The 26,890-nt window shown below is 37.6% G+C and overlaps 1 protein-coding gene across 4 annotated transcripts in view; it reads left to right on the forward strand.

Moving 5' to 3' along the window:
- Positions 1-26,890, forward strand: part of Uri1 (URI1 prefoldin like chaperone) — a 63,346-nt gene that overhangs the window by 22,208 nt on the left and 14,248 nt on the right. For 2 of the 4 annotated variants that reach the window (XM_042275360.2, XM_006985021.4), the window contains exons 2-4: positions 4,472-4,506; positions 17,216-17,294; positions 18,204-18,339. In XM_042275360.2, coding sequence (XP_042131294.1) covers positions 17,292-17,294; positions 18,204-18,339 — 139 coding nt within the window. In that variant the 5' untranslated portion in view covers positions 4,472-4,506; positions 17,216-17,291. The remainder of the gene's footprint in view (positions 1-4,471; positions 4,507-17,215; positions 17,295-18,203; positions 18,340-26,890) is intronic. The other 2 variants (XM_042275364.2, XM_042275367.2) reach the window with 2 other exon arrangements.

Raw genomic sequence — 26,890 nt, forward strand, 5'->3', positions numbered from 1 at the left:
GAATTCACTCTGTAGACCAGGCTGGCCTCGAACTCTGAGATCCACCTGCCTCTGCTTCCCAAATGCTGGGATTAAAGTGTGCCACCATTGCCAGTCCAGCCACACTTCTTTTAAAAGGATTGTTGCACACAGCCTGTGTCGATGTGGCCTCTACCCCCCTGGAGCTTCCAGCTAGTGGTGGAGTATTCTGCACACCTAATTTAAATAATCCCGGGAACATGTCAGTGTCTTCATTCTTAGAAATGCTACATATTGTAATTGTTAACACTCTCAAAATTTCCAGTAGGAAAAAGGTGTGTGTTACCAGAATACTTGGGATTGTGAGTGATAAATCATAAAAGGGAAAAGATCCCTAAGCTGTAAGGAAGACAAACAAGGGATCAAGACAGGCACCAGACAGGAGAGGTGAGGAGAGTGGCGAGTGCTGGGGGAATGTCTCCCAGTCCTGGGTTAGAGAATTGGGCAAAGTCATGGAGTAAAGGTTGACCCTTACTCTCTTTGACCTTATCTGAGCTTTAAGTATCGTTTAAAGTGTTTTAAGAAGTGCTGTGGTGTAATGGCATTTAGAGAGTTGGTGATAGTTTCACTTTGGGTGCATGTCAATTATAAAGTTGTCTAAGGTTGAATCCCCCCCCCCCCCCCCCCCCCCCCGTGCTGCTTTTACTACAGCAACCTGTCAATCTATTGCTCTTTACTCCATTGCTTACTGCATCCTGACTTGCTCCTTTCAAAGACTTTGTTTAAAAGATAAGTGATTTTCTGAATTTTTGTTTTTAGAGACAAAGTCTTGCTGTTTTAGCCCAGGCTGGCCAGAAACTTTTGATCCTCCTGTCTCTGCTTCCTAAATACTGGGATTACAGAATTTGTGTCACCAGCCCAGCAAAAGTTGCAATTGTTACTGATTTTGTTGAAAGTACACTGCCATTTTAAAAAAAGGTTCTTTTTTCGTTTAGGAAGCTCTCATGTGACCATGCTTGCCTAGCATCCCCTGACTCCAGTGCAGTGAGAACTTTGAGCAGTTTTACAACCTAATGGGGAGATATGTCTTGAAGCTGCAGTCCAGCAAGAGAAGCTGACCTAATGAATTTATAGACAGCCTGCAGAGCTGTTCCCAAACTACTCTTGATACAGTAGCCTGTGCAGGAAGAAACTGAGGTTGCAGGTAGGGCAAGCAGTTTTAGAAGTGAAGCAAAGCCTTCCTGAGTGAAGGATCAGAGGTTAGAAGTGCACCTAACCTTGCAGGTTCTCTGCATCAGTCCAACTTGGCCCTGCTGCTGTTCTGCACTTGGAGATGGCATGGGTTGATGCCCCCTTGTGGTCCGTTATCAAAATAAATAGCATAAACAAATAAGCACAGGAGAGCTCACTGCATGTTAAACCCTCCCTTCTCATTCCTTTAAAGTAATGTTTAAAAAGCAGTTTCTAAGGGAAACAAAGCTGTTGTTTTCTGTATAGTACACAATTTGCCAGGCATGATTTTGATCCTTTGTAACAGAACATGTGAGTGCTGTGCTGAGGAGGGTATGGAGAAGTGGCAGCAGTAACTGCAGAGGCAGCAGCCTTTCTTGCCATCATTATGCTTTCCCAGGTTGGAGGCAGGCTTGTCCAAGGCATCATGCACTTGGGGTCAGATAGTTGTGGTTTAAAACATTTTATGTGGCCACTTCTGGGATGAGTTATTTCATCTCAGAAAACAGGCTTCCTTTCTTTACAAAGAGGTTGTCATTGGAGTGTTTGAGTGGACTGTCATATGCAGTCTTGTTATAAATCTTAGGTCAGTACCTACATGTAAAGATGATTGTATGTTTACTGGGCTGTTAATGATTGTTTAAATGGTGGGTCAGGTAAGGGTCCCTTTTCTTTACTGTGGCCTTACTGCTGTATTACTGTGTAAACATATATTCATAAATGTATAGTTATTATATTAAAGAATTTCCTATTTTAGTAGTACAAGCCTGCTAAGTAGCTATTTTTTTTAAAAAAATATTATACTGACTCTTTAGGCATAATATTTGCAAGTTTGGATGCTTAATTTTTAAAAAACAAAAAGTTGGCATCTTTTATAGGGACCTTCTTTTTATGGTCAGCAAGGTGATGAAACACCTTTTGTTGTTTTGCTTGTTTTTAGAGACTTGCCTATAGAATCAGACCCAGTCTTACTATCATTCACTTAATATTTTAAGAAATTAGCATGAGTTACCTGGCAGAAGAAATTAGATAATTTGGTGTTAATTTCACAGAAAAGTCAGTTTTTAAAACTCAGGTACATTCAGCTTTGAATCTGGATTTTTTTTTCTTGTTTAGATTTTTTTCCTCTTGGCAGTTAAATTAAAAACATCTGAAAAAATAACTTTTTGATGATATGTGTGTGTGTCTGTGTGTGCGCGCATATATAATTATGCTTTTGGCCACAGGAAACTCATTACCCACTGTTCCATGAATTTCCATATCTGCCTCCTTTCAATACTTTCTTCTGATTTCCAGGGTCCTACTTCTGTTGTGTATGTTTGTCCAGTGTGTTTGGTGTTCTAAATGCTATTTGGAACCCAGAAAGACTGTACATGTAAAGCAGTATTTTGGTAGTGAGAATGTTGCTTGTACAGTATGAAATGTAGTTTTGTTGCTGGTCTGTCTTTGAATATCTGCTTAGGGAGACTATTTTAGGAAAGAAAAGCAGTGGGGAGTGAGGAAGCGTGACTAGAACCAGGCAGAAGAGCTGTGTGGGTGATGGCAAGAACACATGCCATACTACCAGTGGCTTGTTTTTAAACATGAAAAGCGTGTGTGCCAAATTTACATATTTACTAATTAAAAAAGCTTCCTGGAAACATTAAGTAGACTATCTTCCATAACCTTTAACACCATCACTAATGGATATAGCCTAGAAAATTTCATCGAAGGTCCTTTAAATAATGTAAATGATTATGAATATGTAACTAGTTAATATGCAGCTACGAAAGGATTATCATGTAGAGGTTAATGAACACTCTGCTCTTACGGGTTGCAGGGCTTTTCTTTCTGTGCTTTTGGCTCACTTCATGCTTGGAAACACTCCCGCTAAGACTGGAAACATCCTGACTGTTTTGGGGTCTCATCTTAATGGAGTTCTTAAATAGAAACTTCATAAATTTTTTTGCAAGGATTTGTTTTTTCTTTTTCAGTTTACATTTAATTCTGTTTGTCTTTTATAATTACTGCCAAATCAGAAACAGTGATATTAACTGATGTGGCTTTAGTGAACTCTTACAGATGTTAAGTCAATGTTCTATTATATATTGCCACTGTTATTAAGTGTTGCTGTGTGATTGATACTTACTGCAGATCTTCATTTGGTAGAGACTTGTTATGCTGAGTTAATGTGTAGTATGGCTGAGTATGTGATTACAGCATGTATTTTGGTTCAGGATTGCTGCCTTACTATTTAAAATGTCCAAAAGGGAGGACATTTTTTGAGGAATTAAATGTTAGAATAGAGGAATTTAGTGACAACTAAAAAATTGTGATTTGGAGGGTGAAACATTTTGCATAATCAAGAAAAAGGATTGGCTCTGAGAACCTGGAGCTGAAACTAGGCCATGCTGCTGTCTTCCTCAGGTGGCCTTTGCGTTCTACCTTTTGTGCCTTAGTTTCTCTGTCTCTAAGATGGCACTGTGGCATTTAACATTTTTATTGATGGGAACTCAAATAGGTGATTAGCATTTTGTGAAAATAGTATTAATTTAAAAATTTCTACTTAACTGCTGTTTTTCTAATTGTATTTTTTCCTGTGCTGATTAACATTTTTGTTTTCTTAGTATTTGAGAATCTATTGAAATATCTTAAAGGAAAGGGTAACTTTTATGCATAATTCCATTCTTTTAGTATTAAAAACAGCTTAAACTGGGTGTCAAGTGCATACAATTTTGTCCTAATTCACTGGTTGGGGGAATGAGCTGTTCAGAGTATCCCTTTATCCCAAGTATTTTTTCTTGAAACAGTAGAAAAATGAATTCATTTTTAATACATCAGAATAAAAATAACAGGTGGAAACATTTGGAGATATGCTGACAAAATAAAATATTTTCACTACTGTCATTTTTTTTCCTGCTGAAATGTGGATGTTACATTGATTTCTTGTTATTTATAATATTTGTATATTCTAGAAAATATGTAACATTGAAAATGGTCTGTAGATTGTACAAAATGCTAGTTATCTTATATCATGTGTCATCTAATAGTTATGAAGCAGGTTTTGTACCAAAGTCTGAATTGGAAAGCTGTAATTTGTTCTGCAGTTATCAGCCTGCGTTAGAGGGCTGTGATAAAGTGCATTGCTTAAAAACTAACATCCCCATCTCTGTACCTCTGACAAATAAAAATGTACACTAAGGTGTTAGTAAATCTGTAAAGACATGTGTAGTTTTCTGATGCTGATTTTTCCATCTGTACCTAGCCTTGTTTTTTCATGAGTAGTTGTCTGTTTTCATGACAGGTGGTCACTAACTGCCAAGAGAAAATCCAGCATTGGTGAGTGAAAGATGCTTTTATTATAATTCTGAAATATGATGGGAATCTCCTACTTGTATTTAAATAATGATGTGCACTGGGTTATGCGTGTGAGTGTGTGCATGTGTGTGTTTGTGTGCATGTGTGTGTGGGGGAGAGAGTGAGAGAGCAGTAATTGAATTCTGGTGATCTCCATTTTGAATGCCTTTGATACTAATTTACATTGTCTTTAACCCTTCTTGGAGTTACATGTTTACCAATTTTCTAAAGTTTTGTCACCATCTGTGTTGATTCTAATCCCGCCTTTTCATTAAAAAATGAATAATATTAATCTCATTTTGATGTAGAAATCGAGACATTGTTTTTGAACTTTGTTTTGGGGATATTTCTTAATGTTTGTAGTAGAAAATAATTGGAACTAGTTTAAAAAATAATATTGGAAATAGGGCATAGATATATTTTTCTCAAGTTTGAAAAAGCTAATTAATCTGCATTTTAGAGCCTGCTTTATGGCCTGTACTTTTTTAGAGAGAAAGAAAGCATGTCTATTTTGATGTGCTAATCTATAGTTAATAGGACAATGCCTGGCAAATAATGTGCTTTCTATTCTATCGCTTCTGAGGAAAACGCTCAATTTAATGGTGAATAAAATCTTATATTAGGAGTTGTCATGAGGTATGGCTGTTGATCTTACAGATATCAAATTACAGTCTATCCATGCTGTGTTTACGAAGATTTTACTGAGAGAACAACAGGAGCTGTCTTGATTATTGTCTGCAGGGTTATTGCAAAATCATCGTAACTGCCCCTTTAGTGGTGAGATTAAACCTTTGGTTATACACCATCAAGCATATAATATTTTAAATTTATTTTAAAAGACTTTTTCTTCATGCCTGAGAGATCTCCAAGGAAATAATTTATAGTTAGTGTATATCAAATGTTTTTGGTTTAAATGCACATAGGCTGCAAGCAATGGATAAGAGTGAAGATCTGTGCAATCTGTACCCATCATCTTATTCAATTTGGACTATTGGCTTGCGGAAACCAATCTAAAACTAATAATACCCACTTTATAAATAAAAATCCAGGACTTCATTAATTTTCAATAAATGCAGCGTTGTAATTGCATCCACTGGTGGTGTAGGTCTGTCAACATTTCCATAATAGACTGTTCACTTTGCACTGTACATTCATTTGAGCTTAAAATGCGAAGTGTATGCAAGCCTTTGGCCAGAGAAAGCTTTTCCTTTGTCGATTTGGCCAAAGTGACTTATTTATCAGTAACCCTTAGAGGCAGTTTCATTCCTTGGACATGTGCATCTTGTTTTTGGTAAGGGGTTCAGAAATAAGAGGATGCATTCACTCAGAACAGACTCCAGCATACACAAACCTGGAATTAACATCTTGCTTCTAGGTGCCTTGGTAAAATCCTTCCTCTGGTGGAGAATTCTTGAAGACAATGGACATGTTTTTATTTTGTCTGTGCAATTTTTACTTCTGTGTTTGGCTCAGAATAGTCCCTTAATGAATATTGAATAAGTGAAGATAAATTTGTAGTTGTTTTAGCTACACTATTTTATTTATAAACAGCACCACAGTGTACAAGTCTGGAGAGTAGTAACAGGCAGAATCCTGACAATAGATCAGAGCAGGCTCATCGACTGACCCTCAGTCTTACTTCTGTGTACAAGGCTTCTAAACTAAGAAGACTGGCACATTTGCCTATACAGTAGTTTAAAGTTTATTGTACCTTGTCTGTATGTTAAAAATTACAATTCTTTTTCCTTCATTAATTTTTTTCTGCTCTGAATCACTTCTGACAGGATTTAGGAAACAGTTATTTTATTTGCCTATCTATAGTATCATGATGTTGCTAGAATCTAAATGACCAGTGAATTCTGAACTCATTTAATATATTCAGAAATTGAAACAAAAGTGTCCACTTTCTTACCAGAGTAGGGATCCGGAGGTTGTGGCAATCTTGTGCTATCATTATGTCTCACAAACTTTTGTCAAAGAAGACTTTCCTGCCATTGGCAGGCTGAGGTTTCCAACCTAAAGAACCAGCCACAGAGGTTCCTAGTAGGACCCTAAACAGAGATATCAAAGCAAATTTTTTGCAATTTGCTGGCATATGGAATAGAGGAAGTTCATAGACTGGAGCCTTGAATACATTTTTTTTTTTTCTTTTTCCCCTGAGATAGGGTTTCTCTGTGTAGTTTTGATGCCTGTCCTGGGTCTTGCTCTGTAGACCAGGCTGGCCTTGAACTCAAAGATCCACCTGGCTCTATCTCCTGAGGGCTGGGATTAAAGGCGTGCGCCACTGCCGCCCGAGATACAATTTTTAAAAGCATATTGCTTTTCATTTTTTGCCTCATGGCATTAGCCAATCTAAAGTGCAGTTTGGGTAGCAATGTCCTCATCTACATGGGTGTCTGATAATATAAGGAAGAGCAAAATAAATGACTTCAAAGATGCAACTTTTTTACTAGTGGTGCTGATGTGTATTTTAAAAAGGGTTCTTTTATTTAGAGACAAAAAATACATCCTAGGCTTTGAAATACTCTTTTTTTTGGATGTTGGACAAAAAGTAAAAGTATTTGTAGAAAAATAGGAGTGAAAGTAGTCTGGGACTGTTTTAGGACCTACTGAGAAAATTAAATTCCAGGACTCTGGTGAATTAAGAAATTAATAGTATTTGTTCACTTAAGAGCAACTAAAAAAGGAAGTATTTGAATCTAGCAGATAAGAACTGTATACAATTCTGTTAAAATCACTAATAGTGATTTAAGTTTAGCCAAGATTTAAGTTTTTTTTTTTTTTTTAATTAATACAATTTTTAATCCATGTGGTGGTGATGCACACCTTTAATCCAGCAATTGGGAGGCAGAGGAAGGCAGATCTCTGAGTTCGAGTTCAGCCTGGTTTACTGAGTGAGTTCCAGGACAGTCAGGAAGACACAGGGAAACCCTGTCTTGAAAAACTAAAGTCAAACAAACAAACAAACAAACAAACAAACCCAAAGCCTTTTTTGTCTTCTCATTTTTACTTCACACAGGAAAATAAAATGCTGTAGGCTTATTTTCTCCTTGAATGTGAATGTGAGGTCTCCTGTTTAGTCCACTTGGAGCTGGTTATCATGTGGGGGGTTTATTTGCATCTTCTTTCTAACATTCTTGTACAGCATTTGGAATCACAGGCCTGCATTTGATTTCTGTCATTTGCAGCCTGGAGCTGGTTACACTAAGAACCTGCAATTTTCTTCCAGGAAGACTTGCAGGTCTTCGGTGTGTGCTTGCCTGTCACTCAAGAACTAAGAGTAGATACTATATCTTTTTGGAATGCTGGAGATGCCACATAAATAAGGAAAAAGAATAAAAAAATCTCATGGTTTTGTATGTATTTGTGAATGTTTTGTATTCATGCCATCTTATTTATTTGTTTGTCTGGGTCTTGTCTTCCACTATGTCCCAGGCTGGCCTGGAACTTGTGGCAGTCCTCCTGCCTCAGCTTCCCACAGTACTGGAATTCTAGACAGGTGCTACCGTGCCCAGTCATGCTGTATCTTTTCATAGGCAGAAAGTTGGCGTTCTCAGCATATTCTTAGAGCTGTGTGTGTCTGTCTTAAGTAAGTTCTGTGACAAAGCTTTTTAAGCAAAAGGCGATAGAGCAGGGTAGGCAGCCTGTAGGTACCCATCACTTAGTGTCAGTAGTTGTCAGCTCGACTAGCATTGGTAGCATAGACCTGGCATCATGGTACTCAGGATTCCACTGCCCAAGGTGAAGGATATCCTGGGCTAAGGATGGGCTTAGCTGAGCCTGCTGTCTTTATGGTATTTATCCCAGCATCCTTTCCTTTTATATGACATCATGGAAACTGCAAGGCCACATTATGATGTTCAGAGGAACTTGTAGAGCTAGACAGATTCAGAAGGTGAAGAAATGACTGCTCTCTTTTGCTAGAACAAAAAACAAATCATGGCCATTTTTAGTATAAGGCAGATGATACCTGTTGGCCAGGTCTCATGAGAAACACTCAATACTTTGTGTTGCTTGTGGGATTGAATAAAGTAGTGCCTGTGGATGGGGCATGGTTAATTCATGCACGGAGGCCTTGTCCATAACCGTAAATTGTATGCAATGGAGGAGTAGAAATAGCTTGCTTGGGGGCTGGAGAAAGATTCCTCGGTGGTTAGCACACATACTGCTCTTGCAGAGGACCCAAGTTGATTTTCCAGCACCTACACCAGGCTGCTGCAATACCTGTAACTCTAGTTCCAGGATATCCAATGCCCTTGGTCTTCTTGGGCACCTGCGCTCATGTGCACAACCACCATACATATAATTAAAAAGAAAAAATACCTTGTTTCTTTAAGGCTTGTAAGAGGATTTTAGGTAGTGAAGCTATCTAGTATTAAATTGCACAAAGCCAACTTAAATGAAAATACAGTATTTTATTTGTGCATGTGTTTAATATTGCAAAAAGTAGCTTAAAGTTTGACAAACTTGAATGTGAGCCTGTGAGTTTTGAGAGAGAAATTGTGAAACAAATGCTTGATACTTGTTACTTTTTAAAAAGAAAACTGGATAATTTTTATTACTATTTGGGGAAACTAGTTTCTGTTATAGTTTATGGTCATAATAATTAGTGGGCAATAGAAACATGTGAATAGGGAAAACCATAAGTCTTTCTAAAAACTCATCTTTACTATTAGGAAAGAGGAAAATACACACACACACACACACACACACACACACACATGCTTGTATCTTATACACACATATAAATGTAGAGAGCATATCAGCTTGTCTGATGTTGTTGAGAAAGGGAAGAATCTGTCCCATAAAATCTTTTTTCCCCAGTCTTACCTGCTACCCCAGGGTGGAGTGAGACTTTACTATGGAACCCAGGCTACCCCAGAGTCCCAGTTATCCTCCTGCCTCAGCTCCCCAAATGCTAAGATTACAAGTATAAGCCACCACATTGGATATTAGTGAATATTTCTTCCTAACAGTTCCTGTGAATACTTGTGTTTTCCTACAACCTTCATATGTGTGTATATGAAATTTACTTTTATGTAGTCTGCATACTTGTAGAAATACTTATTTACAACCGATGACTTTATTATTCAATGTATGGTGAATTGGGAAGCTAATTTTTCGGAGTTCCTATTTAATAGATTATGGTTTTGGTCACTGTTTTGTATAGAACCTTCTATTGGATCCCCCTACCCCCTTTTCCCATCCCTTTGAATGAAACAGAGAGCAATCCCAATTGTCTGGATATTTCACCTGCTTTTGCTCTTGGAGTTGGGCAGTTACCACTGAATGACTTTCAAGGAATGATGGGGAGGAAGAGTAGGTACAGTGGGTACAGATCTCTTTCTCTGTTTTTCTAGGTTCCTTTTTGTGGGGTGGGGTGGGGTGGGGGGAGTGTCGTTTTTGTCATTATCAAACACCACCTCCCCCTAGGTTGGGGGTTGTGTTTGAGGATTTTTGTATGTAATGTTTCAGAGCAAATTGTTTTATTTTATGGTAAGTGCCTACATTTAAGTATGTGCACCATCTGCCTGGTGCCTTTGAAGGCCAGAAGAAGGCCTTGGGCCTTCTGGAACTGGAGTTCAGATGGTTGTGGTCACCTGACATGGATGTTGGGAACTGAACCTGAGTCCTCTGTAAGAGCAGTAAGTACTCAACCACTGAGCCATTTGATCCAGCTCCCCTATCCTGAATTAATTTTTAAATTTTTCTTCTGACTATAAAGTGAATACATTCTTAGTTATTATAGAAAAGTTGTAATAAAATAGTAAAGATAAATTTACTTATAGTTGAAACTAATTTTTTCCCAGTATTTTAAAAACATTTTATTTTATTACTTTAAGCTTAGCGGTAATGTATGTATTTGGGCTATGGAGGTCAGGTTAGAAATTTTCATTTTCTTTTTCTTTAATGATTTCTAACTTACAATTTGAAATTGTTACTTTTAGTAGTCTCCAAGCTTTTCTGTCATATTTTTGGATGTAAGAAAATTAATTTTGAGGGATAAAAATGACAGACTTATGTTTAGGTGGGATTTTCTCTCTCTCTCTGAGTTTATAATATTTAAAATGCTCCAATTATGGGGCCTGGAGAGATGGCTTAGCAGGTATGAGAACTTCTTGCTCTTGCAGAGGACAAGTTCCATTCCCAACACCCAAGTCAAGTCCCAATAGCTTGTAACTCCATCTCTAGGGATCTGATATTTTCTTTTGGTCTCTGTGGCCATCTGTATATGCACACATAGACACACAAATAAAAGTTTTTTTTTAACAGTCCCATTTATAACTTTTTGGAATATTACCTTTGATGATGTTTTTCTAGGATCCAAGTACTTTGTCTGGTTCACAACTTCTGGACTGACTTAAGTCCAGTGAACATCTGGGGCAGCCAAGGGTTTCCTTAAATTTTATCAGTAGACAACCACAATTTATACCTTAAAGTTTTTCATTTTTCATTTATTCTTTAAAAATAAGAATATACACAGTAATGACAACGTTCATCAGAGTTACTATGTAAGATTGCAGTGTGTGGCTCACAACTGGATCCCCATAGTCCAGAGTGTTGCTTCTGCTTTTGCAGTATAGCAGTCCAGATTCCAGCATTCTATAAAGTGCATGATGTGTTAGTGTCTGCCTAATGCAGAAAAATGCAGGCTGTACAAATTGACATACTTGTAATTTATTTTTTTTAATAACTCACATGAACCAAATGGTGAGGCTTTCCTATTATTTTTATTCACTTCTGAGTTAAAGATAATTTTGAGGATTTTTAAATACTTAGTAGATTAAGAACCAGTATTACCTTCCCTCTCCACCCCCTCTTTTAAACTCCTATAGGAGCTTTGACCTCTGAGAGTATGAGAAGGTCTCAGTTTGTAAACTTTGGAAAATGAGTTCTTCTCAGTGTCATAGGAACAGCAACCTAAATCCAAGGTGGCCAAAACAAGTACTGTTTCCTAAAATTGACTTTGGAAGTATAGAAAACCTAAATTGATGTAGCAAAGGCTATATATTATGTAGATTTAAGTAGAAGCTGGTACAATCATTCAAAGATGGAGAGATAAACTCCCCTCTCTGTTGATCGGTTCCTCCCTTTAACTTATAACAGGAACATGTATCAGTTATATGAAATTAGGGAAACAAACAAGGGCATACAAATTACTGGTAAATTTATCACATAGACTTAGTTGAACTTGGCTACTTGAGGATTTCTTTCTAAGACCAGTATGCTTTTGTCTAATTTTAGAACTCTCCCCTTCCACTTTTAATTCACGTCTGATTATTCTTAGAGCAAAATATTAATTATCAATGAAGAAACAGGCATTTAAGATAACTGACAAATCTCAGGTCACATATCCATGTGGTTGGCTGTAGAAATAATGTGGGAACACATTGTCCCTCAAGCTTCACTGTGTGTCCCTTGTGTTGTAGCCACTGTGCAGAGTTAAATGGAAGAAGTCTATTGGAGTGGTAGTTGGATCTGCCTCTCAATAATTTGTTAAGCTGATGTAAAATTATAGGTTATCTTTGTTTTTGTTTTTGTTTTTCGAGACAAGGTTTCTCTGTGTAGTTTTGGTGCCTGTCCTGGATCTCACTCTGTAGACCAGACTGGCCTCGAACTCACAGAGATCTGCCTGGCTCTGCCTCCCGAGTTCTGGGATCAAAGGCGTGCGCCACCACTTTTGGTTATCTTTTTTTTTTTTTTTTTTTTTTTCGAGACAGGGTTTCTCTGCGTAGCTTTGCGCCTTTCCTGGAGCTCACTTGGTAGCCCAGGCTGGCCTCGAACTCACAGAGATCCGCCTGGCTCTGCCTCCCGAGTGCTGGGATTAAAGGCGTGCGCCACCACCGCCCGGCTTTTTGGTTATCTTTTTATCTTTAGATTATTTTTTTTTTTTTTTGTTTTCTGATGACTAATAAAATATGAGGAACATGTATTAGGTCATCATCATTCTGATGAAGTGAGCTCTTAGGTGTGATACAGTTATAAAAAGGAATATATCCATTTTGCCTTAAATTATTTTTAGTAATTTTAATTATTGAATTAAGTGATGTCACTGAGCATTTTGCTGTGACTTTAGGGAAAAAAAGTAATGCCACTGATTTCATACAAATATATTTAAATTGTAAATGAGAAGCATTCCTTTGCCCACCAGTTCACAGAAAGAATTGTTCCTTTCAAGAATGTTCATATTTTGTCATGTAACTTAAAAACTTCTTAGACTTAAGAGAACACTGAAGAAAGTTGTCATTTCTTGCTGTAGCAATGAGAGAGAATTTCTCTGCCTGAACTGAACTGAACTTTACTTTCTTAACTCTAGAGGTGTCCCAGGGATGGATTGCAAAGTTTAGAAAGGCCTGCTAGATTTGAGTGATGGCCTCTGATGTGGCTCAAGGCTCTGTTGCAGAGGAGTGGGTGAATAGCTAGTGACTTGGATTGAAAGCAGGCTTTCTTAGATGTTTATAGGATAGTTCTAAAGTGATGATAATGAACTAAAAATAGCTGCTGTTGACTCCTGTACATTTCAGAAGCTTCAGTTTCATCATTTCTTAGAAACAACTCCTGGCTACAGACAATAACCTGAGAGTTTGCACTAATGTAAAGCCCTTTCCTTTAAAACATATCATGGTTTTTTGTTTGTTTAGCAGGCTAGATAATAAAAGAGAAAGAGAATGATGTGAGACTTCCTCCAATAAGACAGTTTAGTGTTAGTATTTTCTGCCAGTTATGTCTTCCTCCTTAAGTACAGTTGGAAGATTCTGCTGTTCTAAGCAGAGATTTTGTTTCATCCCTTTAAAGATGGAGATGAGAGCCTATCACTTGCTTGGAACAAGGGATTGTAGAGCTTACTTTTTCTTAACAAAGTGTTTTTTTCCATAAGAGAAAGATTAAATACGTAGACTATTTTTCATGCTCTCCTGTACCCCTTTAAATAATGTTACATAGAACAGTTGGACTGAACCTTGATTATACACCAGCCCTGTCTTACTCATTAATCCCTTTTGTTCTGAGGCATTTCAGAGCAAGTCATTGGCATACTTCACCTTTAAATACTCACACACACGCACCTCATTTAGCTTGCTCTCTCAGACTTGTTACACTTCTGTGAAAATAAATATTTCCCATAGGATCTGTCCTGATCTTAATGCTTTAAGGTTAGGACTATTTATAGATGTGTTCTATGCCTTCATTGCTGCTCCTTTTTAAAACCAAGTGCTTCTCAGGTATGTAGACATGGCCAGTGAGGTTCAAAAGAAGCTTGCTTTTATATGCCATTCAGTTGGGCTCTAGTTTTTATTTTTGTGAGGAATGTTGTATGAAACTATTTGGTATGAAATAACGCTTCTTGAATAAAACTTTGGAGTTAAGAATTGAAGACTGTAAGCTTGGTGGCACAGGCCATTTATACCAGCTACTTGGGGCTGAGGTAAGAGGATGGCATGTTGAATTTAGTGAGCCTAGGCAATTTAGTGAGACCCTGTCTCAAAAAAAAAATAAAATAAAATTAAAAGAGGGCGGGGGATGTAAGTCAGTGGTAGAGATTTTGCCTAGCATGCATAAGGCCCTATGTTCAATCTGTAATACCAGGAAAGGAGTGGTGGTGGGACTGAATCTAATCTGTGTTAAATACGGTGAAGACAAACATGGGAGTAAGTGGATTGGAGAGGCTCACTCTAACTATACCTGGGCTTTGTTTTCTATTTGAAGAAATAGTAGTTTAGGTGATTTTCTCTTGGTTGCTATATTTTAGTAAGACTATGGCACCTAAAATTTATGTTTCCAAGTAGTAAAGTTGACAGATATGTTAATATTGGGGTGCTAATACTTTGGCCAATCTTTAACATTATTCTTAAGACAACTTGTATTGGGGGTTTGAGAGGTGGCTCAGTGGTTTAGAGCACTTGTTGCTCTTGTAGAGGACCAGGCTCAATCCCTGGCACCCACATGGTGGCTTACAACTATCTGTAACTCTAGTTCCAGGGCATCCAGTGTCCTCTGCTGACTTTTGAGGATACTAGGCATGCATGTGGTGCACAAATGTACATGTAGGCAAAATATTCATGTAAAAAATAAAATTTTAAAGCCAGGTGTGGTGACTTACACTTTTAATCCCAGCACTTAGAGGGCAGAGGCAGGCGGCTGTGGAGATCATGTTTTAGTTAAGTGCTTGGTCTAGACATTTTGACCAGAGTGGTAGTCAGGGATTTCTTCAAGAACATAGCTCTCCTTCCTTCAAAAAGTATTTCTGCATTGCTGTGTTTTAAATCATCTTCCACTTTCTTTTTCTGTCTTTAGAAAATAACTCAAAATGTAGAAATAGCAACTCTAATCTTAAACTGTTCTCTAGTTTGTCCACACTTTTGTTTTAGAGAGAATTATTAATGAAGGTTAAAGCTGAGCGTTCATTTGGAAATACTGATTGCTGACATTACCTTGGTTGAACTTTCTGTTCTCTGAAGGCATACGAGCTTTCTTTTTCTAAGTCCTCCTTTCTAGGTGTGATTTCCAGCGTAAGTCATGGATAGTCCTTGAGCTTTTACACAGTCTGTCTGAATCACAGAGGCTGTTAGTAGTCCATAGACAAATGAGCGTCTGTGATATGTTGGCACTGTATCACATCATCCTGTTTATTGCTCATATTGACCCTGTTTCCAAAGCCTCTGAGCGGTGACATTCAGCTGTCCTGTCATCTCTCAGTAAGTCACACTATCCAATTGAATGACTAAGTTAAATGGATCTTATCTTAGTACTTAATCTTTTCTGAAAATTATGCTTTAATGCTCTGTGAACAGGCATTTTTCCAGTTTTTAGCATGGAAGAAGCTAAGTTAATTTGTGTAAGTAAAGTAGGAAAGCTGGGATTTACCTTTTGGTTTGACCTTAAAGCCATGGTTCCTCTGGGCCTGGGCCTGGTACATGAAGGTTTTTGCCATTTTGTCCATATAAAAATGTACCCAAAAGGATAATTTATTTCCTTAAGAAAGGAAGATGGTTGTCAGTAAAATGCTTGCTGTTCAAGCGGGAGGACCTGAGTTCTGATTCCCAGCTCCACATAGAAAAGATGGTTATAACCCCAGTGCTGGGGAGGCAGAGACAGGAAGATCCCTGGAGCTTGCTAGCCAGCCATTCTAGCTGAATTGGTGAGACCTTATCTCAAAAGTAAGGTGGAAAGTGATTGCAGAGGACTCCCAGTGTTGGTCTCCAGTTTACATATGTGCCTGTGCACTACCTCCAATCCTCACACATACATGCACAAAAGAAATACCACAATAGACATTTTGTGTTTGTTTACAGATAAGGATTTATGGAAGAGTCTATACAGAGTACTTGAACTTTGGAAAAGGAGATTTTTGTATGAGAGATAAGATGAAGAACTAGAGTAGCTGGGTGTCTACCTCGACAGGACACAGGAGATCTGACTCTGTACAGTGCTGGTTTTCTATTTTCTTTCTGTGTTATCTTGTATGAGAGAAAAATGTTGAGTGATATTCCTGTAGGAGTGTTTTCAGGATAAATAGCAACACATGTGAAATTCCCTTAGATCTTAAGACTGAGTGGATAATCTTTATTAATTATGCTACTACTGCTGTAGTGAAGCTAAGGAATAAACTGATGCCAATTCTATGGCTTGTAGTAGAGTCATTTTTATTATCTAGGTGATTACCTACATGACACTTAGGATAAATTTTAGTCTGACAGTATATGTTCATTTAAATTACTTGGTGACTTTGTGAGCTTATTGTTTTTATTATCTTTTAACAGAATAGTTCAGTGCTCTAGATTTGTTTATTGCCTCCATCCTAGCAAAGAGTCCTTAGGAAACTTGGCCTCCAAAGTAGTATCATCTCAAGTATAGGCAAGTGCTTGGGCTTAGGAAAGGGATGATTGACTCCCAGTAGGCTGAAGTACTGGGGAGGAGCAGTTTGGACACCTGCTGCTCTCTGCTCTAGCACAGTCACATCTTAGGATTGTTTAAATGGATGACTGTCATTTCAGCCCATCCCCCACCCCTTTTCTCCTTTTTTCTTTGAGGCAGAATCTCACTGTAATTCAGTAGGTTGGCTTTGAACTCACTATGTAACCAATAATGACCTAGAACTACTCATCCTCCTGCCTCTTACTCCCTAGTGTTGGGGGTTACAGGCATGTACCACCAAAACAGAATAGTTCTGTTTTGATAGACCATGAAACAGATTTCAGACACTAGTTGAAATGCTTCTGCTGCCTAATTTTTTTCTGCCCTTGGTCAGATTTCTTATCTTGTTCACATTCGTATGACTAGTTGAAGAGTTGATAACACCAGGTCTTTTAGCTTAATATTTCTGATGAGGACTGAAGTTGCATCTTCTGTTCACAGTCTCTACTGTACAATCTGTTTATTCACTCAGAAGCTGTATGACATGTCTTCTCAGTTTGAGTTCCTGCCTCCTTCTAAACATAGCCACTCTGGAGGCATTTCCTTAATTTTGACATTTTATTTAGACTAGGCCATCTTCTGCCTTAAGAAGCTAATTTTCAAGATGTGAGTGTTCTGTTTCAGAATGATTTTAATTTCTGAGGGAATTTATAGAAGAACAATGCCATTGCTGGACCTAAACACATTTTATAGTGGTATTAACTGCTGGACGAAGCCAACCGGACTCGACTGTTGCTGGTCTGTGTACTCATTTTGCGTTTGGTGTTTTCCTCATCAGGGAGAAAGTAGACAGTGACTATAGTGCTCTTCAAGAGAGACTGAGGACCTTGCCTGACAAGTTGTCTTACGACGTCATGGTATGCTTGCTGTGTTTCTTTTAGAGTCACATGTTGTTTGTTGTAGACAGTCTAATGGCAAAATCATAGTGAGTGTCAGTTCACAAACTGTTAGCTGATACACTGTCAGAGTTGATTCCATAGCAAGGAAGGTTTGCTTTGTTAAGCCTTAAAACAAAATAATATAATAATTTGTATATAATTATTGTGGTATAATGACATATTAGCAAGAATCTGACATATTTGGCATGCAAATATATTTTTACACATAAACTGTAATTATGATAGGAATATGACATTCCGTTATTTCCTGTTACCCAGAGCAAGAACAATCCATAATGTCTGGTAACTCACAGAATTAAAACCCAGAACACTGATTTTTTTTATATGAGAGGTGCTATTAGTTTCTTTTTGAATGACCTTCCTCATGACATACAATCTGTCCCAAGCCTTTGACTACAGCCTCTATTGCATCAGTGTGCTTCATGAGGATTTGTTTTGTTGTACTAGATTAGGTATGGGTAGGTAGATGGCAATGAAACTGCTAATTCCTACCTTAAAAACATAGTTTTAGTTACCATGGTTTTAGTTATACTGACAATAGTTTTCATTACTGTTTTGGTTTCATTCAGACTTTAGAATTAATGAAATGTATAAACATTCAGAGACAGCACTACTTTCTCTAATAGCTGTCATGGACATATGTTGTGGATTTATTTTCCTGTTTTAATATGGATTTATTGGCATAATACAATTTTCTATAGATTTTCCTGGTGAAATTTCAATATAATGTTAAATTTTTGTGAAATTGACATTTTATTTTTCCCAGTGCATAGGTAAGAATTAAGTAATGTAGGGTTTCTCATGGTAAGTATTTTTAAAATGTAATGTTTAAAATTTTTGCCTTTCTCTTTCTTTTTTAACCATTAGGTACCATTTGGGCCACTTGCCTTCATGCCAGGAAAACTTGTCCACACTAATGAAGTCACTGTTTTACTTGGGGACAACTGGTTTGCAAAGTGCTCGGCAAAGCAGGCTGTGGGTTTAGTTGAGCACCGGAAAGAACGTAGGTACCTCTTGTGAAGATGTTTTCTGTTGTGTTTGTGTTAGGTGGCAGGCTCCTTAGCTGGGGATGGTGACCCAAGCAGTTGTCAGGATTTGCTAGTCCAGACTGTTTGCTGTTCTGGACTATAGGTAATCTAAGGAAAAGTAGCGTTTGAAAATGGAAGATGGAATGATGCAGGTTGGAAATACTTCCTACTTGGCCATTCGTCCAAAGGTATGAAGTGTGAACCACAGGTATTACGCTGTTCAGTGGATAGACCTTGAGACAGGAGTTGGGGACATTTTATACTAGTGACTGACATGTCTTGTTGCTTCATAAGATTTTGCTTTTAATATTCTGGGACCCAGGAGTAATTTATTTCCTTTGTCATAGAATCAGAGAAATTCCTCTTTATAAAAGTTAGGAAGTCTTAAATGTGCTTTTTGTTTGTAGGAAATCTCATTTTTATTTTATTGAGATCGGATGTGGAGAGCTACCTTGTAGGTAGCTTGAGGTCTTGCCTCATCTTGTAAGGCCACTTTATTTTTGCTTACCCAGTTTCTTGTTCTATATGCATACCTAGACACACCTTTGCACTCTGGCTTAGTTGCATTTTGACAGTAGGCTTATTTAATTTCTTATCTGTTCTTATTTTTATAATAGCATGTGTAAATTGATATATCATCCTGCTTTCAACCTTCTAGTTGAAATATATGTTTGAATATAAATTTTGGAGGACCCTCCTATATAAGTGATATCATACTAAATACAGCTGACCTTTCTAAAGCTGAAACACTTTTGCTTACCCAGAGGTGGGTATTAGTTGGAGAACTCATTTATTCTGTGAAGTTCTGTAAACTATGGTTGGAGACAAATTGCAAATCAAGTCCAAGTTTGTAATTGGTTTACATTTTGATCTTTTGTGACACTAATCAGAATCCTATTGTTGGGCCTATATATAATTTCTGGCAGTGATTAATCTGGGTTTTGCTGCGTTAAAATTAGTCAGTCCACTAGATAGGAGATGGTGGGCATGGTTCTTAGACGCCTTTCTCACTCGGAGGCTTTGCTTGTTGACTGGTGTTTGCACATAGAAAGTCAACCTGGAGTTTGGAAAAGTTTGTTTATTGATTCTCACACCAGTTAATGATTGAGAGACTGGAGCTCTAGAGGAAAGAAACAAGAATTTTTTTTTTTTTTTTTTTTTGATCACTTCCCAGTTCCATGTAATTTTGGAAAGTGACTGAACATGTGACTCAGGATAGATATTTATATAATTGTCAGGGCACATATTTAACTGCATAGAGCCTAATAAGATAAGAGGATTCAGAGGTTTTTATCCACAGTTTTAGGGTAGTTTATAATAGCTGAAGAAAATGTTTAGATGTATTGTTAAATTTGACACTTAATAATAAAAGGTGCATATGATCCAGTCCCAGGTGGCTGATCCAGGTCCCTTCACTGGAAACCTTCCATCTTAACTAGTCTCTTAACATGACTGGTGGGTTTGCCCAGTTGGAGATGTGGCTCTGGAACAATGTGGGTTTTTTTTCTTTGCAGTTTTGCATATAGATTTTAGCAACTTCAGCATATCATTCTTTTTCTTCCATATTTAAAATGAAAACATTCATCTTTTTTCTTAACTGAATCCCTTTATGGATCTTCTTTGGCCTTTCCACTGTGTGGCATCACTATTCTTTTCCTCTGAGCCATTATTAAAACAAGGGGTGCTTGAACACAGCTATCCTGTACCATTGAGCTGATAAGCAGACCGGATGACAAGTGAGTGTTCTGTATAGAGAGGCTTGGTGGCTTGGGTGGCTCAGTATGAGATTTCAACACATTTCTCAGCCTCTGCATGCAATTTAACATTTATGAACTGTTAATTTCTGGAGTTTTCAATCTCATATTTGGTGGTGGATAACTGGAATTGTGATGCGAGACTGTAGGTAAGTAGGACTACTACTCCATTTTTCTTAAAACAAAATAAATAGCAAGTTAAACATACAATCAATTTCTTCATTGTTGACCAGGTAATGGCAAGGTGGAAAGAGGTCTTTGCATGTAGAAGTTACGGCTTGTCTTCTTGATACAGATCTGCAGTCCCACCACTTGAGGGGTTGAGACAGGGTGGGTCTTGACTTTCGGTCCCCCTCCTACTCCCCAGAAGGTAGTCATGGTGAGGAACAGAATGGGCTTGACAGTCACAACTCAGAGACAGTGGCTGTGGGAAGAGGACAACAAGCTCAGCACCCTCCTTTTGTGCTGACCTTATTTTTTTTTTGCCATTTAATAAGAACATACCATCTTTTCATACTTCTTTTTTTTTAATTTTTTTTTATTTTTTATTTTTTCGAGACAGGGTTTCTCTGTATAACAGTCCTGGCTCTCCTGGAACTCACTTTGTAGACCAGGCTGGCCTTGAACTCACAGAGATCTGCCTGCCTCTGCCTCCCGAGTGTTGGAATTAAAGGCGTGTGCCACCACCACCCTGCCCATACTTCTTTTAAAATTTTGTTTGGTATACTGTTCTCTGAGCTATGACATGTGCATTGATCTAATTAACCATCACAACTATGAGTGTACATAGAACACACTGAAGTCAGGACGCAGGATTATACTATATGTTCCCTCATGCTTACTTGTGTATCAGCTCAACCTATACCAGCTTCTCAGGCTTGGCAATCACTGATTTATTCTCCATTACTGTTAATATACATTTCCCTAGAATGTTTTGCAAATGGATTCCTGTCTCTTTGGAGAATGGCTTTTTCACTTGCTCTAATGCTCTATCTGAATTGCTGTTTGTATCAGAGTTCTTTAGAGTTTTGTTGCTGAGTAGCCTCCAATATCTATGCATAGGTTTTTTTTTCAGTGCTTTGGAAGGACACTTGGAGCAAGTGTAAATGGAGTTATTGGAGAATGCCATACATAGGCTTTAACCTGCACACAGTTCTTCCTTGTTGTGCTGGGGCCCATAGTGAATGTCTGTTCAGGTTTTCAGAAATGACCAGACTTTTCCAGAATGTTTCTGTGGGTCAGAATGAAACAGCAGACCCAGTGTCTGCACACCGTTTTCGTCACCTTTCTCTCTGTACTGGCAGTAGTGAGAGCTCCAGAGCTTTTGTGTCCTTCTAACCACTTGAGAGATGGAAAGGAGTTAGAGTTTTGTCTCCTTAGTGATTGGTGATATTGAATATTGGTGGATGAATTCATCTTCAATCTGTAGCCTCTTACCTGGTGAAGTTTTTAGCCACTTTTAAAAATTGGGGTTGTATTTTTTTTTAATTTATTAAAAATTTTTTAGATTGATTTTTTTTTTTTTAAAATGTGCTTTTTATTTGCTTGCATGTATGTTTGTATGGGCCATTTCCACAGAGGCCAGAAGAGGGCATGGGAACTGGAGTTGGAGCTACTATATGGGTGCTGGGAATCAAATCTGGTTACTCTGGAGGAACAGCAAGTGCTCTTTCTTAATCACTGAGTCATCTCTCCAGCACCCCCAAGGGTGCTTGAAACTTGAAAAGGTTTTGGGAGTTTGTTATACATATTGAATATGTCTCTTATTTGGAATATATGATATGCTTGTGTCTTTTGTCTATATCTTGTATTTTCATTAATTGTTGATGGTGTTTTTCTAGAACAGTTTGAATTTTGAAGTCCAGTTTGTTGCTTTTCTCTCTTAGGGCCTATCTTTGTTATCATATCCAAGAGCTCTTCATTTACCTTTAGTACCTATGACTTTGCTCTTGTTTTAAGTTAATTTTGCTTTAGGTATGTGGTTTAAGTCAAGGTTAACTTTTCTTATGAGTGAGTGCACAGTAGTTTTAACATTGTATTTGAAAATAACATCCTTTCTCCACAATTGACTTTGTACCTTGTCAGAATGAATTGGTAATTTGAAACCACAGGAAGTGCTCCACCAGGATGGTTAGAATAAAAAACATATAGTAACAAAAATGTGGAAAATTTAGAATCTTTGTGTGCTACTGGTAAGAATGTAAACTGGTATATATTAGAAAATTAGAATTTTTCAAAAAATTGTAAGCACAGGATTACCGTGAGACAGCAGAGATAGTGTGCAAATGAAATAAAAATGTACAGTCATACAAAAATACTGCAGATGCTAGTGGCAGCATTATCCATAGTAGCCCAAAGTAGAAACAACTCAAGTATTACCTATGGATAAAATGGATTGTCTCCATGCAGTGGAATGCAGTTTGACATGTTTTGAAAGTATTATGGTAAATATTATGAAAAGTATTATGAAAGAAATAGGTCTTGAAAATATTATTCCAAGGGAAAGAAACCAGTTACACAGGCCCCACTCCTTTCTGTGCAGTGTTTACTATGACAAATTTATAAAATAGAAAGTGAGTTAGTATAGTGGATTGTTTAAGACTGGAATACGAAAATATACATGTGTAATGATGCCTGCATAGCCCCAGGCATATATAAAAACCTTAAGTTATACATTTAAGTAGATTAATTATGGTATGTAAACTGTATCTCACTAAAATTATTAAAAAGTGAAGTATTGGTTATTGGCTCTTTGTATAGTTATTTTTGTAGACTGTCTATTTTGTTTCTTTGATCTGTGTCTATCCATGTTTCAATTACTATAGCTTTATACTGTGTTTTAAAATTAGGCACTGTGTATGTGCTTTGCTAGGATCCAGACTCAAGACTTAATGAGTTCTAGTTTGTTCTTTCTGAAATTTGATCAGGTTGTTTCAGTTTCTTTGTCTTTCAGTCTACATTTTAGAAACAGCTTGTTTCTATCTCTAACAAATCCTGGGTATATTTGCCTGGAGTTGCCCTAAATCTATACATCAGTTTAGGAAGAATTGACATTTTAACTATACTAAGTCTTCCAAGCATATAAACCCTACTCAGTATTTAAGACATCTTTGACTTTTTAAAGACATCAGTTCATGTTGTACCATGTGGCTTGTAAGCCCTTGTCCGTTGTGTGAAATTCTTTGAAATAAATGCCCTGGGACTTGGAACGTAGACACTTGTGTCTTGTAAAAAGTGACATGTTTTAATTCATTTTCCATATTCACGCCTCTATTACTTTTTCTTGTCTTACTGCACTCACTACTATGGTTGAGCAGGAGTGCTGAGAATAGTCATGTTGGTCTTACAACTGGCTATGAGTGGGCATCCTCGCCTTGTCATTTTTTCTACCAAGGAAGGTATTTGGTCTTTAACTACAAGATATTGTGTTGGTTGTATGGTTTCTTTTTTTTTTTTTTGTTTTTGTTTTTTTTTTGTTTTGTTATTCTTTTAAATTAGGACTTTCTACCATATTAAGGAAGTTTATTTCTAATTTGTGAAAATTTTAAAAATAATGAATAGATCTTGAATCTTGTGATGTATTCTTTCTGCTTACGTTGATATGCTCTTGTGTTCAATTTGTTAATGTGGTAGGTTATATTGATTTATTTTCTTTCTCCAAATGATCCATATTTGGTCATGGTATATTATTTTTGTATATTGCTGAGTATATTTTGCTAATGGCTTGTTGATTGATGAGTGATTTGGGAAGTGTTCTATCCACCTGTGTTTTTGTAACATACAACATAGAATTGGTGCTGTAAATATTTGGTAATATTTACCAATAAAGCCACCTGAAGGCAGAAGACAATTGACTACAAACTAAAATTCTTTACTAGGTACTACACTATGTAGACTATCATTTTCCCCAGAGAGAGTTTGATAATTTCTGGCATGAATTGCAGGGTTTTACCTAAGTTCTTAAATTTATCTAATAGAATTGTTTACAGCATTTCTTTTAAATGTGTATGGGGTGACAGTACTCTTTTTAACTTTGTTTTTGTTAGCATGTATCTTCTTGCTCCTTTTGTATATCTAGATGTAGTGGTCCTCAAGTGGGCAGGTATTAGTTTTATTTATTTCCCAGGAGATTGGTGATGTATCAGTACACACTTTTTGTCACAGGTAGGTGTTAAGTGTCATTGATACTCAGTTGATAGCAACTAACAGTTTCTAACTATGCTAAGTCCCCAAAGCTTCCTGACTGGTGAGGTTGAGGGGTGTATTGATCTTGGCGATCTCAGGACCCAACCTTTGGCTTTATTGCTATGATTATCCCCCCTTTGCTATTAAAATGTCTTCTGCTGTTCTTCTTGGTTTACTTTATGGTTCTTTTGTGGTGCTTATTCTCGGCTGTTGGTGCTGTCATTTTGACTTAGGCACTGCTGTGGTGCTGCATTGTTTTGACACATTGTATTTTCATTGTCAGTTGAGTAAATTTTCCTAAGTCATGGGATGTGCTCATTGACTCACTAATCATTTAGGATGGGGAGGACAGGCTGTGACCTTTGGGCCACATCTGGTTGACTCCAGCTTTTATGTATAAATGTAAGCTAATCAATGAAAGAAGAATTGTGAGAGCGGGTGGGGAAAGAATAATATGAGATAGAGACCAAGCACAGCCCTCAAAATCTAAAGGAAGTACATTCTGGCTTTTTGCAGAGAAAGTTTACTAGTTCCAGAATTGGAAATGTTTGATTTTAAGTGCTGGGAGGGTTTTTCTGATGCTGCTTTCTAGTTTTATTCTTTTGTGGTTATGGGATGTGTATATGATAGGAGGTTTTAGAGTACAGTAAGACTGGAGGTAGGACTCGGATATGTTCCATCTTCCTGAGTGCTTTGCCCTGGAGAAGAATACATTTGCTGTTTGGTACAAAAGCACTGCACAAATGCAGTCACATGCGTGTGGGTGATGGTGTTCTGTTCTGCAGCTGCTCATTTGTTTGTTCAGTGTGGAGAGAAGAATGAACTCTCCAGGTAGAATTGTGGCTGTGGCATGTCTTCCTCAGTTCTGTCAGTTTTAGTTTCAAGTATTTTGAAGCTTATTTTCAGACAGTTAAAGTTCTGTGCTTTGCTGAACCACCCCTTCATGATCATATAACTTTCTCTTTTATTCCTGATTCTTTCTACATAGGTTTCTTGCCTAATGTTTGCTGTGTGTGTTTCCCATTCCTAACATCTGTGCTAATTATAGCAATAATAAAGTGCATTTCTTGTACACAGCATACCACTTCCCTTTTTAATCCATTCTGACAATTTCTCTCAGTTGTTTTTGGACTGTTTACATTTAATGTAATTGTTAATATATTTAGAATTAAGACTTAGCATTTATTTTTTTCTCTCTGCTTCTCTTAGTTTCCTGTTCTTTTTTGGACTGCTTGATATTTGGTTTTGTTTGTGCATTTTCTTTATTAATGACAATAGAACCTTTTTTCTTTTTAAGATTTATTATTTTTAGTTATGTGTAGGTGTATGTGTCTGCATGTGAATATGCACATAAAGGCAGGTGCCCTCAGATGCATCAGATTCTCCTGGAGCTATAGTTACAGAAGGTTGTTTGGCTGCCCGATGTGCGTACTGGAAGAGCAACAAGTGATTTTAATCAGCCCATCTTTCTAGTCCTGCCAACAGGAACTTTCAAAGGATTTTTTTCCCTCCATGGTACTAGATCTTACTTGATCTTTAAAATGTATCATTTTTCATTTTCAAAGGTGCTCCCCCAGCTCCCCGTATTTTGAATGTTCTTTTGTTATAACAGCCTATCATCCTGTTCTTGTTCCATGGTAACTTATTTTCTTTTTTTGAGACAGGGTCTATATAGCGCTAGATGTCCTAGAATTCATGTGTAGAATAGGCTGGCCTTGAACTCAGAGAGATCCACTGGCCTATGCCTCCTGAGTGGTGGGACAAAAGGTATGCATCACTATGCTTGGCATTTTTTTCCCCTAAAAAGTATTTGGATTGCCTTTGAAAGATTGTCATTTCATGTGTTTTCCCTCGTCCTCTTTTCTTTTTCCTTTTACTGTCAGTAATATTGAAGAATGTTTTCTGTTGGGTGTTGACTTTTGGCTAACCATTTACAATTCAGAATTAAGTATTGTTAAGAAGTTTTGGGCTGGAGATATTGCTCCAGTTTATAAGAGGACTTGAGTTCAGAACCCCAGAACCTGCATAAAAAGGTTGGGGTTGTGGTACACTCCTTGTCACCCCTTCACTGGAGGGAAGGTTTGATGGAGACAGAGGGATCATTAAAGCTCATTGGTAACCAACGTAGTTGATTCTTAGGAGTTTCAGGTTTGGTACAAGTCCCTGGCTGAAAAAGTAAAGGTGGAGAGCAGTGGAGGAAGGACACCTGTCATAGACTGTGGGCACCTGTGCACACACTCTGACACTGACCAGGACACACAGGTTAACACACACACCCCACCCCCACCGCTCCCAAACATTTCTTGTGTGTGAGGCAGAGTTTTGATTGATTGACTTTTCTCTAGAACAATCTTCAAGTAGCAGCTTTTGTGTTAATCAGTACCCCACAAGAGAGTCTGATCTTCATCTGTGTTCTGGGATCCAAGCTGGAGGCCTCCAAGGAGAATCTGCCTAGTTGTTTTCACTAAGCTGTTTCCTGGTCTGTTCTTTCCCCAAATTTGGTAACATTTCAGATGTTCTCACCTCGAAAGCCCTGCATACCACTGTAAGCAGGCACTCTTTTTAGGTGGGGAGTCACGTGTGTGTT

This window comes from Peromyscus maniculatus, chromosome 1 (assembly GCF_049852395.1).
Source record: "Peromyscus maniculatus bairdii isolate BWxNUB_F1_BW_parent chromosome 1, HU_Pman_BW_mat_3.1, whole genome shotgun sequence".
In the NCBI taxonomy this organism is placed as follows: Eukaryota; Metazoa; Chordata; class Mammalia; order Rodentia; family Cricetidae; genus Peromyscus; species Peromyscus maniculatus.